We start from the raw sequence: 26,434 nt of genomic DNA, 5'->3' as shown, positions 1-26,434 counted from the left end.
AAGTTTGCAAACTGCTTTTTGTCATTGAGCATTTTTAGATTCCAATCAGCTCTGTAAGATTCTGAGCAACAGCAATTTATTTCCGATTAGAAATTAGAGTTGCATTAGAGGAGTCTTCTATCATTAAAAAAAAAATAGCTTTTAGCATTTGTCCTGCTATGTTCTATGCTGAACAGGAGTATGTTCTTTCTTTTTGGCTCAGAGAAGCATTTTATATTATATATAAATATATGCTTATGATATATGATACATCGGCGGCTCACACTGATCCGGCTTCACTTCAGGGGAAAGTACACACAATATGACTCACTGGCTTGGCTGCACAAAACGGATAATAAAATCTGCTGTGAGATTTGGGCCGAAACTGAAAGTTTATCTCAAGTGAAATATATTTAAAGCTTAAAGGCAAATGTGCATGCTATGAAAGTTAACACAGTCACAAGTAAGGCTCATGGCACATAGGGTGTATTTCTTAGCTGGCAGTTTTTTTTCCAACTGGCAGAAAAGCACTTAAAGGGCATGTAAAGTCTAAAATAGAATAAGGCTAGAAATACTGTATTTTGTATACTAAATATAAACATGAACTTACAAGCCTAATCAAACAAATAATTTATGCTTTCAAAGTTGGCTACAGGGGGTCACCATCTTGTAACTTTGTTAAACATCTTTGCAAGACTAAGACTGTGCACATGCTCAGTGTGGTCTGGGCTGCTTAGGGATCGTCATAAACAAAGCTGCTTGAGTTCTGCATGGCTGGGAAGTAAGGTGGGGGCTCCCCCTGCTGTTCATAAGTATGATTGTTTCCCTGCTCAGCAGTTAGGGACCATCTGACAATTCCTATCCACAGCAGTAAATGAAGGGAGAATTTCACTGCATACAGTCAGGTTTCTTATAAAAACAGTACACATTTTTTAATTAAAGTATATTGGAGATAGGTTTCTTTTTCATTAAAGAAAGTAAAAATGGGAATTTATTTTTTTGCCTTTCCATGCCCTTTAAATGTGACACTGCAGCTTTCATTGACTTGAATGGACATTAGTGGTGGACTGCCCCACCGGGATACCAGGGAAAAGCTCTGTGGACCCCAATCCTGTGGGGCCCTGCCCATAATCCAGCCATCAGAGCTCAATTTACCCCACTGTGCAGGGACAGCGGGGGCAGGGTGTGGGCTCTTGACTTGGATATCTAGTGGGCCCCCGGATACCCCAGTCTGGTTCTGGTGGCGACAGGTGGATTTAGCCCAAAAAAACAAAACAAAATAATACACATGGGGATAAAAACAAGGGTTTATGACTTTAGTTTTGGGCCCTTGTTTTTTTAGGGCCCACAATCAGATCAGCCTATCGCCCACCTCAAAGTGGGCATATCGGGAGAGATCTGCTTCTTTTGTCAAACGAGCAGATCTCTATGTGTATGGCCACCTTTAGAAACTTGTAAAATTCTCGTTTGATAGAGGCATACAGGGGTCGTACATGGTGGCTTTTCACTTACAATTAATAGCATTTAACACTGAATCTTTGTGCATTTCAGAATGCACCATTTACATGTAGTTTTCGTTACATATTGCTTTCCTCGTTCATTCATTAAAGTACAAGCTACACTAGCCACCAGTATCAGGCAGTATATTTTCAGTTAGGGCTGTGGCACATAACACATTCTTGTTGATTGTGTGAAGAGAACGTGCAGCACAGGTCATTATGAGAATGGGGTGTCCTGCAGCTCTTTCACTTCAATGGGAAGCAGTCTACAGGAGTCTCTGCTGTGACATAGCTCTTAATACAACCTAGGTACAATAGAAGTATCTATACATGCTACATTTAATGGTTAAGTACATCTAACTGCCCCAGTGACACGAATAATAATGCCCACCCCCATGCTCTGATTTGTTAAAAAATATTAAAAAAAAAAAAGTAATACACCCACTGAGAAGAACATGGTCTCCACCAATACCAGCAGTGTTGTCCCTGGTGCTGCAGAACCGTCATGCTCTACTGATACACAAGCAAAACATTTTTGGGCGCAATGATTTTTGATGTTTTAAATAAACAAGCTTCCTTATGGAGGTATTTGTAAAGCCTTGTTTTTTTTTTCTTTTGGTTTATTAACCAAAATGCTCACATTTTTGGCAGTTTGTTCAAGTTATAAAGTTAACCGCAGCTGTAGACGAGGAGGGAAATAGGTGCAAATGCAACGTCCTGGAATGGAAAATATCTGCACAAATCAATGTGGCTACTGATCTACTCTCCACTACGTACATTGCTATGAATGAGTGTACATGGAATGCAGAGAGGCACATTAGCTCAGAATTAACAACAACATTTAACACAAGCCAGCAGCCTATACACAGGCTGGGGGGAGTGTACCGGCATCATTGCTGCTGATCATGGATCAGTTTATCTCCATCTTGAACACGTTTCCATTAAGATTATGACAGCACATTTAAAGTGTCAGTAATAAGGTGAAGCCGACAAGGACAATGGATAAAGCACTAGAGTTCATTAGCACGAGGTTCACTCTTCAGGATTTATTACTTCTCGTAGATCCATTTGCTCCTGTTCTTTTTTCCAAGACTGTACTTCAAGAGATTTCAGAGAACTGACTGTACATTGGTTTTTGCTCACAGACTTCTATCAACCTGATGGGAAAAATACATAGATTTCATAAGAGGATACAGCACATCCTGCACCTGCATCTGGGGCCCAGAGTCATGTTTATTTACATAAATATAGGGCAAAGCTCATGAATTATACAGCTTGGGGAAAACCCCTCAAAGGAACAGTCTACAAAAAAACGATGCTACTATTGAAGAATACGTGTGTGTAAACATCCAAAAGGGAGGCATACAATGTATTCTATCCATGTGCAAACAGCAGTTTATTTTGTCCAAATCACTGACGCAGTTAAAAGGGAATAAAAAAAAGAGTGGTTACCTCTATAAGCTTCCTCCTACTCACAAACCACACTATTGGGGAGCCCTAAATTGGTTTGCTATATCCAATTTAAGGAACAGTAACACCAAAACAATGAAAGGGTTTTAAAGTAATGAAAATATAGTGTACTGTTGTGCTGCTCTAGTACAACTGGTGTGTTTGCTTTAGAAACTCTACTATAGTTTATACAAACAAGTTGGGGCGCAGCCATTCAAAGCTGAAAAAGGAGAAAAGGCACAGGATACACAGCAGATAACAGATAAGCTCTGTAGTATTCAGAACTTATCAATTATCTACTGTGTATCCTGTGCTTGAATGGCTGCCCCCATGGCTACACAGCAGCTTGTTTATATAAATTATAGTTGCATTTCTAAAGCAAACACACCTGTTTTACCAGTGCAGGGCAACAATACTTTGTCATTTCTTTAAACCACTGTTTTTGCTGTTCCTTTAAAGAAAGCACAGCTGGGTTGGTAAGCTTCATCTCTTGACTTTTCAATACCTTCTCTCTGCAAATGCTGGCCTGGAGAAGGCAGGGTTGAATCAAGGTCTAGATTACAGAGACGAGTGCCTAAAGTAAAGCAAGATGGGGCTTGCCAACCCTGCTGCACTTCTCTGCCTTTTTAAACCAGACAGTTCTTAGTAGTGCGGTTCAGGAGTAGGGCGAGAGCCCTCTTGAGATGACCTAGCGCTAAACCACATTTAAATCATTTAATATACAGTAGAACCCTCATTTTACATTTTTTCAGGATACCAGAATAAAATTATGTAAAATCCAGGAAAATGTAAAATCAAGGAAATGTATTATGCATGATATATAGGTGGGACCACAAAACAACAATGTAAAATGAGGGAAAACTTAAAATCAGGGGATGTAAAATGGGGGTTCTACTGTATTGTTTTCTTGACTGGTGTATTGCGGCAGCAAAAATATCTGTTTCTGATGTCCTGTTTTTGACCACAGCAAGTGATATAGAAGGGAGCCCCAACGTAACTGTATGTGAGGTGTAAAATAAAACCCCCAAAGTCTCCCATAATGCAGCTTAATTGCTGGCGCCTGCAAAAAGCATTTATATAAGCTGCATTCTCATTTAGATTCCACCATCTATATCCTTAAGGAAGAGCACAGCTGGTTAAAACATTGGATATTTTTCAATAAATTTGATTTACCATTATGGTACCATGTCATTCCATTTACCAGCACCCAGCCAGATTACTGTATACATTTAGGGAGTGCTCCTCCATGGTTCTTATATGAAGATCTATAGAAAAATTATATCATCTATCTATCTATCTATCTATCTATCTATCTATCATGTGTGTATGTATCTAGCTATCATCTATGTATCTATCATCTAGCTATCTTGCAGTTTATTACAGAACCCTGTATAATGAAGCTTGGGCCCCACTGACCTTCAGCCCAGAGAACAACTATTTATGGCTTACTCATACACAGAGCAGAATAAGGAAGTGAAAAAGGACATTACCCTAAGATTCCTGCTGGGATCAGCAAAAGCAAGGCCCCGAGGAGAAAAGGGAAACCTTTCATAAAGTGCAGTGTGGCTGGATACAGAGAGTTAAACAAGCCTGTGGCGAGCAAAAAGGAGAGCCCTTCCACGCATGCTACGGAGGAAAACAGCGCTCCTATGGAGAGAGATAACATACAGTTAGACATCAACAGATATGAACAACAAATCCAGCTTTATACAGATAATGAACCTGATTCGTAAACATCCTCATTCTAGGCCACATAATGCTTCATCACACATTTTGGCAATTTTTTTAAATGGGGGGCCCTAGCCACCAATGTTTTTTTTTATGGGGGGCCCTGACCACTAATGTTCTTTTTTTACTGTGGGGTGGGCGGACCAGTGGGTGGGGCTTGTGCTGGGGTCGGCACGGCCCAGGAAATGTTATCGTATGGGGCCCCGTGATTTCTGATGGCGGCCCTGTGTGCATCTCACCGGTAATTTGTACCCTCCAGCCCTTAAGAAGAATAGGACACCATTTTGGATTCACTGGGAGACACACAGTGGCCACATGCGGAATATATGAATTTGCTGGACCACTGGGGATTAATACTGTATATGTAATAATACAAGGTAACCTACAATATTTGGCGAGGGAAACTCACATATCCAGAACACCTTATTCTTGTTGTTTGTAGCGGTCTTACCTTGTTCGCCCTCCTCTACCATTTTAGACAGCTTGGAACGGATTACTGGAGTCGTTGCCATTGCAAAGAATCTCAGGCCGTAACCTAAAAGCAAGCAGAAGTTATTTGGTGAAACCATGCTGTGTATTCAAGCTCCCACCCTTCCCAGCTATAGTCAGGTGATCCCAGTGGTGGCCAATAAAAGGGCAAACAAGTTTTAGTTTGAAAGTTCCACATAAAACTTAGTCCCTGTGTAAAATGTATAATAGAATTCTTAATGAATCAGATAAAATTTAGCATAGGACTGGCCAGATATGGGATGACTTTGACGTAGTTGGCCATCTTAAATATATTGCAATATATGGACAAACAATCCCTGTGTTGTTTAAAGGGTAAGGCATTTTTCAGTAGCAGTATGCACAAAATGTCGCTGTCTTAAATATATTGATAATGGGTTGAGTGCAGAGGACTCTTGTATTTGTCTATATGTATTTAAGTTCAGACCAGCAATAAATACAGAAATCAAGGGTAGCTCTTATGGTAACCCACCATTCCTTACAACAACTTGTTTATCAGTTGCCTTAAGACAAAATGAGCAAGTTTAACATGTTTGGTTTAAAAAAAAGAACACTGGCACATTAGTTACTATAAATGTTCTCCTTCATCGAGAAGCTTTAAAAGTCTGGTTTTTTTCTGAGAAGAGTAACTGCTGAGTAAACATGTATTTGTTTTCAGTAGGAAAATGTTTTGCTTGTAGGGAAAAGGTTTAATTCTTTGAAGTCTCGTGACTTTCTGCAGTGTCTCTAAATGCAGCCTGGCCATGCCCAACGACTGGGAAATCAGACAGTGACTCACTGCAGTAAACATGATACTGTACTATTAGTTGATTCATTGGGACAACCTGGAAATCCGGAACACTATAGTACAACTATAAAATGTGCAGGGACTGAAAGAAATGGCTTGAAAGTCTACGCAATCTGATTACCTTTGGGCAGATTTATCAAGGGTCGAATTGAAAATGAGAATTTTACTTTTTGGCCAAAACTGTCAAATTCGACTAGGGAATTGTTAAAATTCAAGTTTTTTTAAAAATTATATTTTCGAGATATCATACTCTGGCCCTTTAAGAACTCAAATTCGACTATTCGCCAACTAAAACCTGCCGAATTGCTGTTTTAGTCAACGGGAGAAGTCCTGGGATCAATTTTTAGTTGTTTGCCACCTTCCTGACAATTGTTTTTTTTCGGAGAAAAAACTCGAACTGTATTCGATTCGAGTTTTTGAGTCGATCCTATTCACCCGGGTTTAGAAAATTAAATTTTTTTTTTATAAATTTAGATCGGTCAATTTCGAGTTCATGGGAGTTTTAAACAAATTCCCATGAATTCGAACCTTGATAAATCTGACCCTAAGGGGCAGATTTACTAAGCCTCGGGTGAATTTCAAAAAGTTCGAATTTCGAAGTAAATTTTTGGATACTTCGACCATTGAATAGGCTACTTCGACCATCGAATTGGACTTCGATTCGAACAAAAAATCGTTTGACTGTTCGACAGTCAAAGAACTGTCTCTTTAAAAATCCCTCAAATTCACTTCGCCATGTTAAACCTACTGAATTGCATTATAAACCCATGGGGACCTTCTACAAGCATTTTCTACGTTTTTGGCATCAAATAAAAATTGTTCGATCGATCGCTGAAAATCGTTCGTTCTAACGATCGAATGCTTATTTTAGCGCTAAATCTTTCGAATTCGATGGATTTCAATTTGATGGTCGAATTCGAGGGTTTTAAACCCTCGAAATTCGACCCTTGATAAATCTGCCCCTAACTGTTGTAAACTTGTAAATGCTTTAGCAAACAAAGGATTTTCACTCCATGCATCACATCTGCCCATAGGCACCAATTTAAAATAGAATAAAAAGGCTAGGCTGTGCTTTTCTAAAGTTCCCAGGGGTGAAACAGAAAACTAATATTAGTCTACTCACATTAAACTAAAAATAAAACAAGGACTACAATTATTCAGGTGATTTTCAGTGGAAATCCAAAGCTGTCCACAGTTTGAATGAGGCATTGCTCTAAAAGGAAGATGTCTCAATGCTATTTGTACTTTTATATGAAGACTGAACAGTGCAGAGAATTGGAAATAGCTTATTATACAGGTATGGGACCTGTTATCCAGAATGCTCAGGACCTTGGATTTTCCGGATAACGGATCTTCCATAATTTGGATCTTCATACCTTAAATCTAATAGAAAATAATTTAAACATTAAATAAACCCAATAGGCTGGTGTTGCTTCCAATAAGGATTAATTTATATCTTAGTTGGGGTCAAGTACAAGGAACTGTTTTTTTATTACAGAGAAAAAGGAAAGATTTTTTTTTTTTTTAAAACAAAAAATTGGATTATTTCATTATAATGGAGTCTATGGGAGATGTCTTTTCCTTTATTTGGAGCTTTCTGGATAATGGGTTTCCGGATAACGGATCCCATACCTGTGCTAGTATTATAAGAGGATTAATTCAGTATTCTGCACTAAAAGTAGAGTTAAAGGTTGCCAGCAATATGCAGTTATATAAACTACTAAAGTGTAATCTGGGAAAGATTGCTTTACAGGATAATTAGATAGGGGTTGTTCACCTTTGAGTTAAGTTTTAATATGATGTATGAGAGAGATATTATCTGTCAATTTGCAATGGGTTTTCATTTTTTATTACTTGCTGTTGAGTTATTTAGCCTTTTATTCAGCAGCTCTCCAGTTTGCAATTTTAGCACTGGTTGGTAGGGTCCAAATTACCCTAGCAACCATACATTGATTTGAACCAGAGACTGGAATATGAGAGGCCTGATTAAAAAGAAGCAATAACAATATATTTGTAGCCTTACAGAGCATTTGTTTTTTAGATGGGGTCAGTGACCCCCATTTCAAAGCTGGAAAGAGTCAAAAGAAGGCGGCAAATAATTAAAAAATGATAAAGAAAAAATGCAGACCAATTGAAAAGTTGCTTAGAATTGGCCATACTACATCATAATAAAAGTTAATTGAAAGGTGAACCACCCCTGTAAGTTGCAGCTTTTAATAGAGGACAGTGGGCATGATTTTGGCCCTGCATATTTGGGCTACTAATAAAAACAGAGGGTAAAATGCTAAATTTTGCCCAGTGAACCCTTTTCCTAAGGTAAAATATGAAGGGAGGCCAGTTTGTACATGAAAGCATACTGTGAATATTTAGGGAATAAGCATAAAAGTGAACTAAATTACCCCCTTGTAGTCAATTAAATGCTACACTGGCCTGTGTAAAAGGGGTCCTCCACCCGAAAACGAGCTTTCTTCATTGTGAACCAATATATTTATTAATGAACAAAATTCTGTAGTCTTTAAGTAAATTTGTAACGCTGTATCTTTCTGATCAGAATGACTGAACACATACATTTCTCCTTTCATTCTAGGAAAGAGAATGTACACTCAGGATTGTACATCACCAAATTCATAACTGTGTGCATCCGTCAGATCTGATTCATTGTGTTAATTTTGAGGCTGGGAGATGCTCCGGGGAACACATCCACTGACCCAGTTCTGCACAGGAACATGACACAAAGGTAATTATTTAGGTAATGGGTGTAACCCGCCTCTATTGCTGCAGCTCTCTCAGCATTCTCATAATACCTTCTCTTTGCCTAGTCCTTGGTTGATGGACCAAAAGAAAGATGCGTTTTCTACAGTTCTAATCACCTATAGCATTTTATTACATATGGGGGGCGGATTAGTTTTCCGAAACCGCACGAAGTTTCATCGTGAGGCGACTTTGGAAAACGAACCGCGCGAGTGCCATCCCGCCGGCGATTTACATTTTAACCAGCGGGAAGGCAGGGGAAGCAGTTCGGGGACATTAGTCACCCCAAAGAAGAGGAGATTTGTCGCCGAGAGAGTAACCTCCCAAAATCTGCCTGTGTGCCCTGACCCTAAAGGAGCTGGAAAGCTACCAAAGTAGTTTATTGCCACAATAGTGCAAGCTATAACACTATATTTATTTTGTAAAATACTTTACCATACCTGAGTAAACAGCTCTAGAAGCTCTCTCTGTTTGTTTAGGATAGCAGCTGCAGTATTAGCTTGGTGTGACATCACTTCCTGCCTGAGACCCTCCCTGCTCACTTATAACTCTGGGCTCAGATTACAGCAGAGAGGAGGGAAAATGAAGTGGGAGAGAGGTGCAAACTGAGCATGCTCAAGCCCAAGCCCTGCAGGTTTATGCTGAAAACAGGAAGTCTGATACAGAAGCCCATGTGTACACAATAGAAGGAAAGAAATGCTGTGTTTCTTTTAACAGAGGACTCACAGCAGCATTACTTTGAGGGTTTACTGATGTATTTATATAGATCTTTCTGAAACAGCTTACTTAATTTTAGCATTTCCTTCTCCTTTAAAAGCAAACCACCCTTTCAGGTAGCATCAAGTAAAGGCTGCATCACCTGTAAACATGATGGGAGTAGTAGAAGCCAAAGAGATGACCACCAGTCCGGATATATTGGATATGAACCCCATCTCTGCCACCCAGCTGTCTGCCAAACACAACTGGAATAGACGCAACCCAGCCAGGCTGCTGAGGTAGGTCAGATGCTCAGCCGCTGAACCGTAACCAATGAGGTCAGAGTCCCAGCAGAGAGGGTAGCTGAGCTCATAGAGCACAAATAGGTTTTTGGCACCCATGTGCACAGTCACCACTACCAGTAGGGCCAGTGAATAAAGGAAAAGTTTCCTCCTTCGATTATTTTCCCCTTGTACTGTAAAAAGGCGGAAAAATGACTGGTAGTGCCGATGAGTAAAAAGTCTTGCTGGCTTCTTGTCTTTTACGGATTCTTCCACACAGAAATAAACATAAAGTGCTGTAAACAGATTTACAGCAAACACCAGCCAGAACGGGTTGATGTAGCCCTGGGCTTTCCGCCAGTGGCCACCAATGATGCTAGCCACCATCCCAGCAATCCCGAGGCAGGCTTCTAGTACAGCTACGCGGAAAGTGCGTGATTGCCGGTCACTGACGTCGGCTATATAAGCGAAACAACCAGCCAGGATCATGTTAAAGTCACCGCTAATACCACTGATGAAGCGTCCGATTAAAAAGTAGCCAACGTGTAGCTCCTGGTACATGACTAGCAGGTAGACTGCAGCTTGCAGAGCAAGACCGATGCATGGAAGCATAAGCACTGGCCGACGTCCCACTTTGTCACTCCATGGCCCCAGAAGCATTACAGAGAAAAGGCCAACTAGGAAGCCGCCCAGGTTTATGTAAAGGCTCCAGTGTGCGGTAAGAGTCTCCACTTCCTGAAACAAAAAAAACGCCAGTTCATTTACCAATATGTTATATGCCATGAATTTTAGTAAAGCAAGAAATAGATTTAGAATTCATATACAGAAGATAACAAGGTACAGTATGGGATCTATAAGTCACAAATTTGGAGACCTGGAATTTTTCTGTAATTTGGATCGCCATACCTTAAATATTCTGAAAACATTAAAAAACAATAGGGCCAGTGAACCATTGTGTGCATGACACAGTGGATAGTTGTATGAGCAAGTATTAAAAAACCTCACCGTGCTAAGTTATAAGTACTAAAGGAGAACTAAACCCTCCCGCAAACTTCTTTCACCCCCCTCCACCGGCCTTCATCGTTCCCTACTCATAGCTTCCTCCCCTCTCATCCATTTGGATTCCCTTCTGTCACTTCAGCGATTTGGAGCTTTCTGAAACATGCACGTTTGAAGCTGACCCCAGACCTAGCTTTAAAGGGATTCTATCATGACTTTTATGATGTATTTTTAATTTCTTAATTACCGGTACACTGCAAATAATTCACTCTACAATATAAAATTTCATTAGTGAACCAGCAAGTGTCTTTTTTTTAGTAGTAATATTGGTGTGTAGGCAGCCATCTCAGCTCATTTTGTCAGGTCATGAGCTTTCAGAAAGAGCCAGCGCAAAAACTGCTTTCTGGCAGGCTGTTGTTTCTCCTACTCAATGTAACTGAATGTGTCGATGTGGGACCTGGATTTTACTATTGAGTGCTGTTCTTATATCTACCAGGGAGCTGGTATCTTGTGTTAGGGAGCTGCTATCTGGTTGGCTTCCCATTGTTATATTGTTAGGCTGCTGGGAAGGAAAGGGAGGGGGTGAATTAATTTTTTTATTATGTGAATTGAATAAAAAAATGATTTTTTATGGATTTTGAGTTACGGGATATTATTTTGTGAAGTATATACATGTGGTGCATTGGGGACCGGGGCAATATCCTAGTAATGTATTGCCCAATTTAGCAATTGTATATTTTCAAGAACTTTTGAATGTATTAGCTCCATATGTCACTGTGTGCACCCAGCAGAAAGAGTCTGTACAGTTGCACACCTATAGAAGGAAACATGCCCCAGGGATTGGAGGTTGAATACATCTCACGAAACAAGAAACATCAGGTGACAAAGCTATCCGGAAAATAAGGTAGGCTTATTATTAGAGACACAAAGATATGAGCCTGATGCTCATGAGGTTCTCCTACCTCTCACATACACGATGCAATGACAAACAGCTTTGCCAGGGTCACAATGTACAGATTGCTCTATACAGTATGGCTGCTCTTACAATACTTAAAATGATGAATGGGCTGTTCCTGCAATGAAAACTACAGAGCCACAGCTTCTATGTATGACTAGATGTCAGACTCTGTACACAGTGGCCCTTTCCCAGAGGTCGTGAGATATTAAGTGCCCCAAGTTGTACCACTTTGCTACAGTCTGCTTAGAACTGGCTTCCCATTATGTTCCTGTTTCTCAAAAGCATAAAGAGGATTCCCCTGTCAGATGTGTCCCTTTATATTGGTGCACACTGACCCCCCCCCCCACACACACACTTCTGTGCTCCTTTAGGTGGGACAGCTCTGTGTATACCCTTTGCCCTGGGCATATTATTGCATTGTCCTGTCTTTTTCTCTGTGCCCCTCTCATTGAACCAGTTCTGTAGAAACTGTCATCTTTCTGGGACAACTGTCATGCTATGTGCCTCTTTACTGGGGGCAGAATGCTGTTGCCTGTAGTTTTTCTCTCTTCCCTAGGCCATAACCATACGGAGCCCTCTGTGTCCTCTGAAAGTATAAGACAGCTGAATAGAGAACTTTGGTCCTTTCACTGAACGGGGCACTACTGTACAAAGCTTTAGGGGTGTCGTTTTTGGTCCTTTGAAATTGTAGCTATCCTTCAAGCTCTCCTTCTAGCTTACTCCAACTGAAATGCAGAGACTTATGACTATTGGGGAGGGTTCAGTGAGCTGGGTCTCCCTTATCTGTGACCATTATTTATGAAATTGCCAATGAGGCTCTTGTACCTGCCCTGCCTAGGAGTTTTATAAGAGCCCAGGAGTAATGGAGCCGTATGAGAGCCCAGGAGTAATGGAGCCGTATGAGAGCCCAGGAGTAATGGAGCCGTACGAGAGCCCAGGAGTAATGGAGCCGTACGAGAGCCCAGGAGTAATGGAGCCGTACGAGAGCCCAGGAGTAATGGAGCCGTACGAGAGCCCAGGAGTAATGGAGCCGTACGAGAGCCCAGGAGTAATGGAGCCGTACGAGAGCCCAGGAGTAATGGAGCCGTACGAGAGCCCAGGAGTAATGGAGCCGTACGAGAGCCCAGGAGTAATGGAGTTGTACGAGAGCCCAGGAGTAATGGAGTTGTACGAGAGCCCAGGAGTAATGGAGTTGTACGAGAGCCCAGGAGTAATGGAGTTGTACGAGAGCCCAGGAGTAATGGAGTTGTACGAGAGCCCAGGAGTAATGGAGTTGTACGAGAGCCCAGGAGTAATGGAGTTGTACGAGAGCCCAGGAGTAATGGAGTTGTACGAGAGCCCAGGAGTAATGGAGTTGTACGAGAGCCCAGGAGTAATGGAGTTGTACGAGAGCCCAGGAGTAATGGAGTTGTACGAGAGCCCAGGAGTAATGGAGTTGTACGAGAGCCCAGGAGTAATGGAGTTGTACGAGAGCCCAGGAGTAATGGAGTTGTACGAGAGCCCAGGAGTAATGGAGTTGTACGAGAGCCCAGGAGTAATGGAGTTGTACGAGAGCCCAGGAGTAATGGAGTTGTACGAGAGCCCAGGAGTAATGGAGTTGTACGAGAGCCCAGGAGTAATGGAGTTGTACGAGAGCCCAGGAGTAATGGAGTTGTACGAGAGCCCAGGAGTAATGGAGTTGTACGAGAGCCCAGGAGTAATGGAGTTGTACGAGAGCCCAGGAGTAATGGAGTTGTACGAGAGCCCAGGAGTAATGGAGTTGTACAAGAGCCCAGGAGTAATGGAGTTGTACAAGAGCCCAGGAGTAATGGAGTTGTACAAGAGTCCAGGAGTAATGGAGTTGTATAAGAGCCCAGGAGTAATGGAGTTGTATAAGAGCCCAGGAGTAATGGAGCTGTATAAGAGTCGAAAAGTAATGGAGCTGTATAAGAGCCCAGTAGTAATGGAGCTGTATAAGAGTCAAGGAGTAATGGAGCTGCATAAGAGCCCAGGAGCAGGGCAGCCATCAGGGGGGGACAGGGGGGAAGAGTTGTAGGGGGCCCGAGGGTAAGGGGGGCCCGGCCACGCCACACTTACTTGATTAGACGGCCCCCCACCTTTCTGAGAGCTGCTGACTTCAGGAAGGCATGGACGTTTAAGGGGCCCTGGCCGCCAATTTTCTTATAATGTGGGGAGGGGGGTCCTAGCCACCAATATTTTTTAGTGGGGGGGCCCTGACCACAAATGTTTTTTTATGGGGGGGGGGCCCTGACCACCAATATCTTATTTTTTATTAACATGTGGGAACCCTAGCCACCAATATTTATTTTTGTTTTTTTTTACTGTGTGGTGGGGAGAGCGGACCTGTAGGTGGGGCTTGCGGTGGGCTCAGCCCAGGGGGCCCAGGAAATTCTGTGATTTCTGATGGCGGTCCTGCCCAGGAGTAATGGAGCTGTATAAGAGCAGGGTCCAACTGGGCTGGCGGGGCACAGGACCAATACCTGCCCGGGATGTCAGGTCCCAGTAATCCTTTAGCCGCTGCTGCAATGAGGCTGGAGGAATGAGGATGGATGGGAAACATGTTGGGTAGTTAGTTGGCAACAAGGGTGGGGCCTGGAACCTTCAGACACTTGAAGCTCTGGCTCATTTCATGGGGAATAAATATACAGAAGTGAATGTAATAGGGACATTAGATTGTAAGCTCTACAGGGGCAGGGACTGATAATCTGTATAAAAGACTACACTATAGAAATACAGCTAAGCCTTGTCCCTCTGTGGCTCTTTCCCTGACAAAGCTAAACAAGCCAGGCCCCTCCCATAACAGGACTGTGAACTCACTGCTCTCCTTTGTGCCCAGTCAGTGATATAATGATTGGCTCGTACCTGCTGCTCGGGTCCTGCGCTCTTACTGCCATTCATGGCGCAGCCCACGGTTCGAGTCCCGTTGAATCCGATGTCAGCGCTGAGCCGGTCCCATAAGTATTGTGTAGCCAGAGGGCCCTGCAGAGCCAGAGCAAACATGGACAGGAAAATCACCGGCTCCACAGTCACCGAGGCTGGCAGCAAGCAGCGCCGGGGTCTCGGCCTGTCACGGATCTCAGGGCTGTCATCAGGGGACACCATGGCGGGCAGGCTTGAGTCAGCCATAACACGGCACTGCTCCTCGGTGACTGGGGCGGTGTTTACTGAGCTCTACAGCTGCGCAGCCTCAAACTGCCCAGGACACTAAACATCTGAGCTCCACAGGCCCGCCCTCTCCCCTCCCCGGCCTGTACCATTAGCAGATTTCAGCCCGTCCATTATTCTCCTACAGGTGCCAGAGGAGCGCGAGTGTACATGATTCTTTTCTACAGCTCTCACACAAATGGCTGCTGCTTGTGTACTATTCAGCTGCGAAACAGTTCATGTTTTCTGTTGTGATTTAGAGGTGGAAGCAGGACCGACTCTCCAGTGAAGCGGCCCAAGCCAAACCATCCTGTCAGCTATACGGGGGCCGGCCAGGGTGCAGCGACTAATCCATTGACGAGGCGGCGGGGGAGTGCAAAGGCAGGAGGCGGATATCAGGGTCGGGTGGATAGCAATTAGGAAGTACAGAGTGGGCTGTTTATTTTGTACGCCTGTAAACCATTATTATCTCCTCAGCAGGACTGGACTGGCAATCTGTCTGTCTATTCGGGCAAATGCCCGAGGGACCGCCCATATTTGTTGAAGTGGTCTGCTTCTCACCTGGAATACAGCACTGATTGCCTCCGAAGTTTTTTTAGTGCATCTGGCGGGCTCTAGGACCGCTCCTCTGTCTCCCATCCTGGCTCTGCCCCTCCCACTCCTCTCCACTGTTCTCGCGCTGCTCTGTTAGTGTCCCAGCACGATCAGCATTGGGGTGAGAGGCAGCCCAGTCCTGTCCTGAAGGGGAGGAGTCCTCAGATATGACCACCGGCAGATTTCCAGGCAAAGATTAATTTCCCAATCCTTTCTTCCCAGCCCCAGGCAGCGGAGCACTTGTACACATTGCATAGTGCCGTATTGTGCCCCAATATCCAGCCCTGAACGTATCCCTCTCCCAAAACCTCTCATCAGCCCCCAGATAAATGGCGCATGTCCGCTGCTGCTCTATGTGATGAATGTAAGATATTGGACAACAAGGCCCTATGGACTGCAATGCAAATACAGCCTTAAAGCATCAATACAGCAATGCTATTGACACATAACCTCATGCCATTAGCATTGATATGTAGATTAGCAAAATAGTGACACTGGAAGTGATTGTAGGGTTACAGACAGTTCTGACTAATGAACAGGGTTGTCAGGTCTAATTTTCATAACTGACCAGTGTCAGCTAAAAAACCAGCCCAAAACTTGCCAAGAGGCACTTCAAAAGTAGCCCAAAACAGCACAATATGTGTAGTGAAAAATGAATATATGTAAAAATACACCTTTTTTAAAATTTTCACTGTTTTTCACATTTTTCCATGAAGCAAAATGGGACAGTACAGAGGGGGGCCCAGGAGGTTTAGGAGGGCCCATAAACCTTAATTCATATACAATATCAATAAATATTGGTAAAACAAGTCAGCCTCTAGACATTTTGGTGGTAGGGTTGGCACCTGTCCAGTTTTGACCCAAACAGCCTGCATTTTGAAGGGCTGCCTGGGTCAAAACTTCCTGGCCGGTTTTCCAAATAAGGAAAACCGGGCAGGATTCCCCATGATTGACACAGCGATTTGCCAATGTCATAGCCATGAGGTCACGGCCCGCCCTCCACATAATCACCACCCCCTCTACATAACTGCCCCATCCCCTGCCCCGACTCCACTGGTTGAAAAGGTGGCAACCCTATTTGGTGGCCAGCAGATTTTTGCCACAAAATTGTCTAAAAATGAGGAAAGTCACTGGAAAATGCTTACGTGTGAGGGGTGACTGGGGTACAGAGCCCAAAATCTGGTCACTTCTGACTTCTACACAAGTCAGTTCCATTGTATGCTGGGAATTGTAGTCTTACATTAAACTTAGCAGTAGGCAAGTTATTAAATAAAACTACAGGCTTGGCACAATAGGCCAAGAAAAAACTTGCTGGTTTCCAAAGTACAAAGCAGCCAAAAGCCCCAAAAGTAGCCCTAATCTGTACCTTGGCTAGTTTGTACTTTCAAAACCCACCTGGGCTTTAAAATAGTAGCCCAATTTGGCTGGAACCCCTCCAAACTGGCAACCCTGCTACTGAATAACCCCTCCTAGGCTCACATAGGTTTTTCTGCCATGGATTAGATATGTGCATCTCATAAGCAAGGAAGTAGCTTTCATCAAGCGTAGAGATCTGTTGTACATGTAGTACTGGCAGGATTAGATGCCTTCTTAGCAAGCCAGAATATTAAAGGTTATTAGTATTAATACTCAGTAGTTAGCAAAGTGTTTTTTGTTTTTTTTTAAAAAAATTGCATAAGAGCTAAACTACAGAGAAGATTTTGATCACATTTTTGTGGGTCAGACTATCGGTGGGATCTTTCAAAATCTGATCCTCCTGCTATAATGTAAAGGGGTTTCAGATAGTTGGTGTGTTTCCGACATACAATGTATTTTTAGTTTATCAGATTTTCAATGGGTCCCATTATATTTTGACCCATACAACTTCATCAGTCACTGGATTGCTCTATCTCTTACTTTCCTCCGCCGGTCTCATACTTTAAATTGTACCCCACCCTGTCAGCTGCAACCTAGGCATTTGCCACTGCTGCCTGCCCTTAGTTCTGGCCTTGCACACTGGCCATCTAATGTTAGCAAAATAATTAGACGGTGCCCCATCCTCATCTCTCACATCCCTTATGTTTGACTAGTGATGGGAGTTGTGGTGACTAGGGGCAAAATACACCTGCCATAAGTTTATTTCTCCATCTGTTTAGTATGTTCTACAGGTGCTAATTTCATAAAGGTTGTCTAATATATTTTAATTTAGTATACAAATCTTAAAATAGGGCTATTGCTGAACATATTTTTTTTTCTAATGTTTTAACCACAAAAATATCTCTGGTTTTTGTTATTTCTTGAGCTAAACATGGAAACTGAACCATCTGACTGTTTTGTCCTTGCAAGGTAGATCAATGGGGTATGCTGCGTCCTTGTAGGAATTGATACTTTGAAATACTTTGTGTGTAGTGGTACTTTTATTGGTAAATGCATATTATAGAACTACAACTCCCTGCACCTTTAGGTGTATTTTTGTGAATGAGAGATGTTTGCAATTTGATGAATGCAATTAGTTGCATACAGTACTATACTATATTTATTTTATTTTCCCTTTGCTTTTTCCTTCTCTTTAAAGGGGTTGTTCACCTTAAAATTAACTTTTAGTATGACGTAGAGAGGGATATTCTGAGACAATTTGCAATTGGTTTTCATTTTTTTATTACTTGTGGTTTTTGAGTTATTTAGCTTTTTATTCAGCATCTCTCCAGTTTGCAATTTCAGCAATCTGGTTGCTAGGGTTCACATTGCCCTAGCAACCACGCACTGATTTGAATACGAGATTGGAATATGAATAGGAGAGACCTAGAAAGATGAGTAATAAAAAGTAGCAATAACAATACATTTGTAGCCTTAAAGAGCATTGCTTTTTTAGATGGGGTCATTGACCCCCATTTGAAAGCTGCAAAGCGTCAGAAGAAATAGCAAATAAATAAAAATCTGTAAAAATGAAATAATGAAGACCAATTGAAAATTTTCTTAGAACTGACCATTCTATAAAATGGTAGTTAAACGTAAGGTGAACCACCCCTTTAAGCTTCCTTTTGTGATATGATTTGTACATTGACTTTTTCAAGCAGAAACCTCCTCATATTTCAGCTGGGAGAGGTATCTGAATGGTAACCTTAATTTAATTTCAGGTTTCTCTTTAATTTCAGGTTCCCTGGAGATAGTACCCAGCACAACATCAGCTCGCATGTGTACCGTTCCTTTGCTCCCTATGGGTTGTGTTTATTCAAGAAAATGTCAAAGCATGATGCAGGTATTGGCATGGTAAGGAACATCAATCAGTCATTGCATCATTTTATTTTGGCACGTTATTAACCTTTAATTAATTTATGAACTTCATGTTGTTTGTGAAACAAAGTGATTTGGGTCACAGGGTCTTGTCCCCAAAATATTACAGTAGTGGCAGTAAACATAGGGATTGTACTTTGCAAGAAACTGCCACATTGCGCCTGAATTTGTTATTTAGTTTATTGTTTCATGTCCATTGCTAGAGAGTTCTGAACCCTTGAGTATACCATGCACCAGGCATTCGTGGAAGTAGATGCCAGGGTGTATTGCCCAAACCCTCATTGTCCAAGGTCATCCTCCCACTTGTGTCTAACGGTTAACGGGGTCTCAGAATAATGGGAGGGAGTGCAGTTTTACAAATGTTCTGGATAACTTTTACTTATTGTCACAAGAACACTTTATAACCCTGAGGCAAAGTGCAAAAACTACTATTTTTTCCACTTTGCCCCCTACCCTAAGGTCTCCTTAAAGGACCAGCATGGATATATATCAATATATTGCAAACCATCCTTGCTTTGTTTGAAGGGGAGTGAATTTTTCAGTAGATGTTTTTACAAAATGTAGTAATATCCTTATCATATTGCCATTGGTGAGTGCAGAAGATCTTGTTTCTGACTGAATAGATTTTGTGACTACACACTCATTGCCAGTGCCACGCCAAGTACCTAGTGCACCCAAGCCCAGCCGCCATCAGAAATCAGGGGGCCTGTACAGCACAATTTTCTGGGCCCCCTGGTCCCTGCCCAGCCCCCAAGCCCCACTCCAGATCCTGCCCATACAACAGTAAAAATTCTACACAGACATAGAAAGTCCACAAAGACATCAGCGCTACAAACAGTAAAACCCCCCACTCACAAGTTATAAAAAACAATTGGTGGTCAGGACCTGCCTACAAATGAAATAAATCTAATTGGTGGCCAGGGCCTCCCCTATAAATTGAAAAAAAAATGTTGGTTACAGGCCCCCTCATAAAAGTTTTTAAAAGAACATCGGTGATCAGGGCCCTCCTACAAGTTAAAAAATGATAACTTGTGGTTAGGGCCCCTATATATTAAAAAAGAAACATTAGCACCGGGGCCCCCCATAAAAGTTTTTTTTTAAAAAAAACATTGGTGGTTAGGGCCCCCTTAAAAGTTAAAAAGAAACATTGGTGGTCAGAGGACCAGGGGTTTAATAAACTTCAACTTCCGATTTTTTTGCGGCTTTGGCTTCATTTGCAGCTTCGGGTCTTTATCGATTTGGCGATTTGAGTCTATTTTCAGGACTTCAGCAGTTCAGGGGCGCATCACTTATGTGGGGCCCTCTGAAATTATTATTATCTTTCCATCATTCTAACTTCTGCCAGGTTATCCCTGTGGTGTTCAATAAAGAGGGTAGCCATTAACAAGTTTTACCTTTTGGAAAAGCAATTTGCAGGTGAAGCATCGCCCCAGTAAAAATGCATAAAATAATACTAGAATTCTTGAGGTATCTGAATAAAATGAGTGTCCAAAAAACCATGGCCATCTTGAATATATTGCAATATATAACCCAACAATTCCTGATTTGTTTAGCAGTGACTTTATAAGATGACGGTGTAAGGGAATAGTCTGCCCACTTAATCCTCTCTTTCTACATGACAGAGTTTATATATTATTAATTAAATTATTTAATGTGAATAGTGGAGTTGCTGTAAAGGTGCAAAAACCATCGTCATCAGTAAAATTCAATATTGGGTTTGTGTTTTTAGGATAATTACAATGGAACTTGCTCTCCAGGAGCCAAGTGGTGCAGATAAAACTTGATTTTATTCCTAAATAGCTAAAACAAGGTCCTAACGCGTTTCATATGATGTACCTATGATTACGTATCTTTAGACGCGATTAGGACCTTGTTTTAGCTATTTTGGAATAAAATCAAGTTTCATCGGCACCGCTTGGCTATATACCGTTGACTCTGTGGTGCTCACTGGAAGAACCCCAGGCCGCTGCAGTTTTCTGCTGATAGGGGCACCAGGATTTCAGGTGAGTAAATACAATCACTTGGGGGTGCCTAACATTTGGCACTCCCAAGTGCAAGACAACTTTCCTTCTCCTTTAAGAGACTGCTATAGTCTTTCGCTTTTCCCTTGTCTAAGAAATTCAGCAAGTCTGATATTTGTTTTTTATTTATAGCTTTTTATTGAGTTTTCATATAAAAGTACAAAAAGCACCAGTACAATAAATAAGTAAAGAGATACAGAAGCTGTTACAGTAAACATGTCTAAGAAACTGTAAACTTTTGTAAACAACTGTTCCTCTTAACGTGTGGAGAAATGTCCAAATATGTCCGGCTGATATTTTTCCCTCGTGCGGATTCAGCAAGGCTGATGTTTTCCATTTGCTCTTACAAAAGATGAATAAATATTATTGTGCAGTCAGTATGAAATTTTCGGGAATTCTGTAATCCATCCGTTCTCAAAACAATTAATAAGGTGCTCCCTCATTTTTGCGTTGTCAAACCTGCAGTGTATGTTTCCATTGCTCAGTAGCTCATATGCATAAGCGATTGCATATATTACACAGTCATTAGAGCCCACCGGTGGTCTGTCGACTTGGATATATTTAATACTTCTCAAAGGATCTGGGACCACGTGTTGATACATTTCTTCAATCTGCATGCAAATTGATGGTGAAATATATAATGGTTGAGTCTCTGCAATCTCTACTCCATTGTGTCTGTAACAGGAGGTAAAGCAGTGTTTGGCGTCAATATCAGAATGGATTTGTACGGCACGTCCAGACACAGGTTGCAAGCCCATCCAAGATGTGCTGGACAGCTGAAGCCCCTCAGTTGCAAACTGTTGTTTCAGAAGGCATTGTGCAGCATCCACAATCTCACAAGGCAGAGCGTGTCCGGGGGTCTGCACCATTATTTTATGCCTCGTTGTTAGGTTCAAATCAGGGATCCAATAACTTTCATACAGTATGTCTGGGCTAATATCATTCACACTCGATAGCGCTTGATAATCCAAAGGAGCGCATAGGCTGTCATTAATTTCTTTCTCTTCATGGAATAAAGATATAACATTAGCTAGCTCCGATGTATTGATTGCATATTCAACAGTAGCAGTCTGCTCCACAACAGAAGTATCTCTGGCTGGGCTACAATCGTTGTCAGTTTTTTGCCGTTTGCTGTCAGTTTCAGTTGCAAACACAGCCTTCCTCTTCCCTGGAGCAAGTTCCTGATCATTGGAAGATGTTACAATATTTAATACCGCTGCTTCTTCATGTAACAAAGTATTGGCCTTGTCCTTTGTATTGTCCTGCTCTGCTATGTACTTTGCAAGATCTTGGACAATTTCTTCCAACTTGTCATTTTTTGGGAGCTGTTTCTGTTTCTTTCTGTTTGATTTTGGAAATGCGTCTTCGTTATTTGGAATATTATATGATCGTTTTCTTTTTCTAGATGTTCTTGTGCTCATATTCAGTTTCAGTCAACTCTAATATAAGTTAGAACTAAACATAAAACGAAAAACAAAATGATTTCAGAAATAGGTTCTTGCAAATAGGCTAAAGCTTATAATGTCAAATATACATTTGTTTAAAATATGGCAGAGTTTGAAATTTCCACATATCACAAGTCAGTTACACACTGAGCATTTCAGTCGACACACACTTTACATTCACAACATTAATGCTATTTAATAACCGTAGTCGATTAACATGAGGGAAATCTGGGTTGTCAGCCAGAGCTGTTCAATCTAAGGGAGCTGGAAAGTGGGCAGGGCTGGGGTGGATTGGGGTAGGTGTAGGTTTGGGATGGCAACCAGTTTCAGCCCCGGAAGGAATAAATCTATAGGTTTTTTCATGCTTAAATTAACTTACTTTTAGTCTTATTAGTATAGAAAGAGCAGATATTAGAATTAAAGTAAAAATGACAGAGTTACTTCATATCAGTTAACATTAAAAAGCATCAGTTTTAAAGAGCGTCTTTACTCACCTCTAGTCGCAAGATAAATAAACGGTTATTGATGAAGTAGGTTCACACCTGACAGTGCTATTGTGATGTCACCAGATGTCATTCTGATGTGATCAGTACCATGCTCTAACATTCAGGGCCTTTGTGATGTCATCAGTTCATGCAACAAACAGGAAGTGCTCCTTTGCAGACATTTGGTATCAAATTATAGACATTTATAAAATGACATTTCTATGTTGACAGCCATGTAATGTCATTAATACGAATCTTTTTGTATATATTATTATGTTTTCAATATATAGACTTTGTCATATTTACAAGTGATATTTTCTATTCACAGGAAACAATAAATTATACTTTGGGGAAACAAATTGTTCATAATGGCAGGCTCCCTTTAGCATTCTAAATAAACTTCTCCTTTCAACACAAATTTTGAAATTCCAATATCGTTACCATTGTACAGGTATGGGACCTGTTTATCCAGAATTCTTGGACCCTGGAGTTTTCCAGTTAACTGACCTTCCTAGAATTTGGATAAAGTCTACTAGAAATTATGTAAACATTAAATAAACCCAATAGGCTGATTTTGCGTCCAATAAGGATTACTTATATCTTAGTTGGGTTCAAGTACAATGTTCTGTTTTATTATTACAGAGAAAAAAAGGAAATATTTTTTTTTAAAATTTGGATTATTTGGATAAATGTCTATTGGAGACCTTTATTGCCTTTCCTTTATTTAGAGCTTTTTGGATAATAGGTTTCTGGATAACAGATCCCATACCTGTACTATCCCCCCAACCTGTTTCTCTTTTTCTATCACACTATTTTTCATTGCCTCTTTTTTATTTTTTATAATAGATATTTTAGGCAATTTAGGTATCGTTGGCAATGGCACACATTTGTAACATGGATGTTAAGCTTATCAAACTCTTCATCCTGTTGCTTGCTGGTTTAAATATTTTAACATGCAAATAAAATACCCATTAATGTCAGTTGTTAGTATGGCAGCACAAAGGAAAATATTATAGATAAAGAGAACAGGCATAACATAAGGTATACATATATACATTGTGATACTATGAACTAAAAATAAATTCAGATATTACATTGTGCAGGAAGATTGTACTTGTGAAACTTTTTACTTTCTATTATTTATATAGCACTAACATATAAACACAGTTATTTACAGAATTGTTCATTATTCACAACAGTCCCTTACCTAGTGGAGTTTACAATAAAATGTCCCAATTTCACACACATTAACTAAGGTCATTTTATCAGAAGCCAATTAACCTGACGTGCACTCTTCCCAAATATACTATATATACTGTATTTCTATATACATATATATTCATACATCCTGACAACGGTTCAAGGAGAACTGAAACGCGCTGATGTGGGGGAGTTTGTAAAATTCTAATAAATTCACTCTGTATTATATCGATGAGTGCTCCTGATGCTTTCTAATACATGTTCCAAATGAGGAGCACCCGGTAATCGATGGACTTGATGGTGAGATTCGGAAGCATCTTGCAATAAATGTTTGGATTACCCCCTTTGAAGCACAAGATACTGGTGTTCCGTTTTGTTTAAAAGTATATTGCTGGTGTGTGTTTAGGCCAGTACTGGTACCTGCACCTGTGCACAATTTATATTCTTCAATCAACTGTATTTTATGTGACAGTGTGGGGACTTCTGCTGTTGCTGATGTGTTTTATTCGTTCATACAGAATTAGGTGGCATTGGGCTGTATTACACTGCCCCTAGCTCTGTTTCCAGTGTGGTTTCTTGGCTTGCAATGCAAAATGTATGCATCTTTTCATCTGCATATACATGTAGATGCCTGTCACTTGTTTGGGAAGCCATACCAGTGGCAGAAGCCTTTTTTTGAATGCAGTAACTAAATGTCAGAATAAAGCCTCCACAGTCTGGATGACCTAAAAATTAGAGGGGTCATTTACAAAGGCCCTGAATGCAATTGCTAGAGCAGTAAGGGCCACAAAGTCATGACGTCTTGGTTCTTATTCAAGTACTTTTGTCTGAGACATTGGAGCATTTTCCACCTAAATAAAAGAAACAGGAGCTGCACACACCGATAGTGGTTGTGGATGCTTAACCCTTTTAGTAAGTCATCACCAAATCAACGTTTCACTGGGTCTCCATCTCTCTTCGTCAGCACTTTGCACTTGCCATAAGACAGACATTAAAGAGGAAGAACCATGGTACCTTGTACCCAACAGAGTTCTTATCTTGTGCATCAAAATGACCGGCAACCTGGGTTGTGACATGGAGGTGCCTCTCCAATCCCACCCACTTGAATACAAAGCAACAAACTGTTTTCATGGGGGAACACAGGTCTTTGCACTTCATGATGCTTTGCAGATGGCTCTTCAGTCTGTAGACTCTTCTTTGTAGACCTTTGCATGATACTGTTGCAAATGAGTGGTGGGCATCATGTTCGAACTCAGATTTGTGTCCTTGCCCAGAAACACAATAGGAAGTCGATGGTGATACAATATGTCACCTGTAAAGATGAAAAGTCAGATGTTCCAGTTGTATCATTTTCACCAGCTTTACCATGAGTAATTATAATGATCATGATAGATTTTCATAATTTGATGCTGTTTTATTGATTGTGCCCACATCTGAATATGCAAATTAGGGGTTGGTTCTTTTCAGTATTAGGCTGAATCTTTTGTTGGGGGGGACTCTATTTTGCCAAACCAAACAATTGGGATTTGGTTTACCCCTGCTGACATTTCAAGACCTTCCATTTTATCCCAAAAGGTAAAGCGCAATAATAACTTAACAAAAGGTAGGACTAGATCATTATGTAACTGCTGGTATGGCATAAGGTAACATTTCTGACAAGTTCATAACAAAGAAAGCATTACAGGAACCCCATTATCACAGTATCAAGTTAACTAATATGGTAGATGCGAGGCTTTGGAATAAGCTGTGATTACATAAGCGTAGGGCAGCTGCCAAGTTAAAGAGTCACATCACACTTACTGAATAATAGCATGGTGCTCACCAAGTATAGCATAGCTATAACTAATGATCAGCTGTAAAAATGAAGGCTTCTCCTCTTCCTCTTGTTTTGATTAAGACAAATTTTATAATATAGCATTGTGCTTTAATAATATTTCCAAAAGTAACGTGATTTTTCAGATGCAAACGGTGGTCATTGATTGAGATAAGTCTTTAAATGGTTTCCTTATGACCAAAAACAGAAAAAATACCACCAATGCACCCTGGTACATGGTGTAGAGGGTCGGCACCTTCCCACTATAATAGAAAAACTTTTACCAGCACAACAGAGCAGATGCAAGTGGTGTAAACCCAATTAAGTCCCCCAACTGCCATCTAGTTGTAATTAAATAATTTTATGTAAATAGTAGCGGTACTGTAACGGTGCAAAAACCCATCATAATCAAGTCAATATTGGGTTTGTATTTTTAGGATAATTAGAATGGAACTTGCTCTCCAGGAGCCAAGTGGTGCAGATAAAACATGATTTTATTCCAAAATAGCTAAAACAAGGTCCTAACGCGTTTCGTATCTAGAGATACGTAATACGTAGTCATGTACCTATGATTACTTATCTCTAGATACAAAACGCTTTAGGACCTTGTTTTAGCTATTTTGGAATAAAATCAAGTTTTATAGGCACCGCTTGGCTCCTGGAGTGGGTGTTCCATTCCAATTATAGTTGGTATTACTCCCCAAACTACGGGTTGGGGATGCTGCACCCGAGTCATCCTATGCCATTGGTGAGTGTGGTAGATTTGTTGCTTTAATCAATATATACCGTTGATGTGTAGAGGCTGAACCTGAATGTGACAGACCT

The 26,434-nt window shown here is 41.1% G+C and overlaps 2 protein-coding genes across 6 annotated transcripts in view; one reads left to right on the top strand and one right to left on the bottom strand.

The window, feature by feature from the left end:
* Window positions 1-2,080: 2,080 nt before the first annotated feature.
* On the bottom strand, window positions 2,081-14,910 carry slc46a1.L (solute carrier family 46 (folate transporter), member 1 L homeolog). 2 transcript variants are annotated; one of them, NM_001093515.1, is given in 5 exon segments: window positions 2,081-2,635; window positions 4,418-4,574; window positions 5,107-5,190; window positions 9,560-10,412; window positions 14,497-14,910. In NM_001093515.1, coding segments are annotated over 5 exon segments (1,416 nt in total). In that variant the 5' UTR covers window positions 14,761-14,910; the 3' UTR covers window positions 2,081-2,577.
* A 122-nt stretch (window positions 14,911-15,032) lies between these two features.
* Window positions 15,033-26,434, top strand: part of slc13a2.L (solute carrier family 13 member 2L homeolog) — a 63,991-nt gene continuing 52,589 nt past the window's right edge. The window contains exons 1-2 of one of the 4 annotated variants that reach the window (XM_041581728.1): window positions 15,033-15,159; window positions 18,507-18,621. In XM_041581728.1, the coding sequence (XP_041437662.1) occupies window positions 18,592-18,621 (30 nt within the window). In that variant the 5' untranslated portion in view covers window positions 15,033-15,159; window positions 18,507-18,591. Of the gene's footprint in view, window positions 15,179-15,483; window positions 15,737-18,506; window positions 18,622-26,434 lie in introns of those variants that run through there. The other 3 variants (XM_041581729.1, XM_018246134.2, XM_018246135.2) reach the window with 3 other exon arrangements.

The sequence above is a fragment of the Xenopus laevis genome, chromosome 2L (genome assembly GCF_017654675.1).
Source record: "Xenopus laevis strain J_2021 chromosome 2L, Xenopus_laevis_v10.1, whole genome shotgun sequence".
In the NCBI taxonomy this organism is placed as follows: domain Eukaryota; kingdom Metazoa; phylum Chordata; class Amphibia; order Anura; family Pipidae; genus Xenopus; species Xenopus laevis.
The sequence above is the reverse complement of the archived record's forward strand: the minus strand, read 5'-3'. Positions and strand labels throughout refer to the sequence as shown.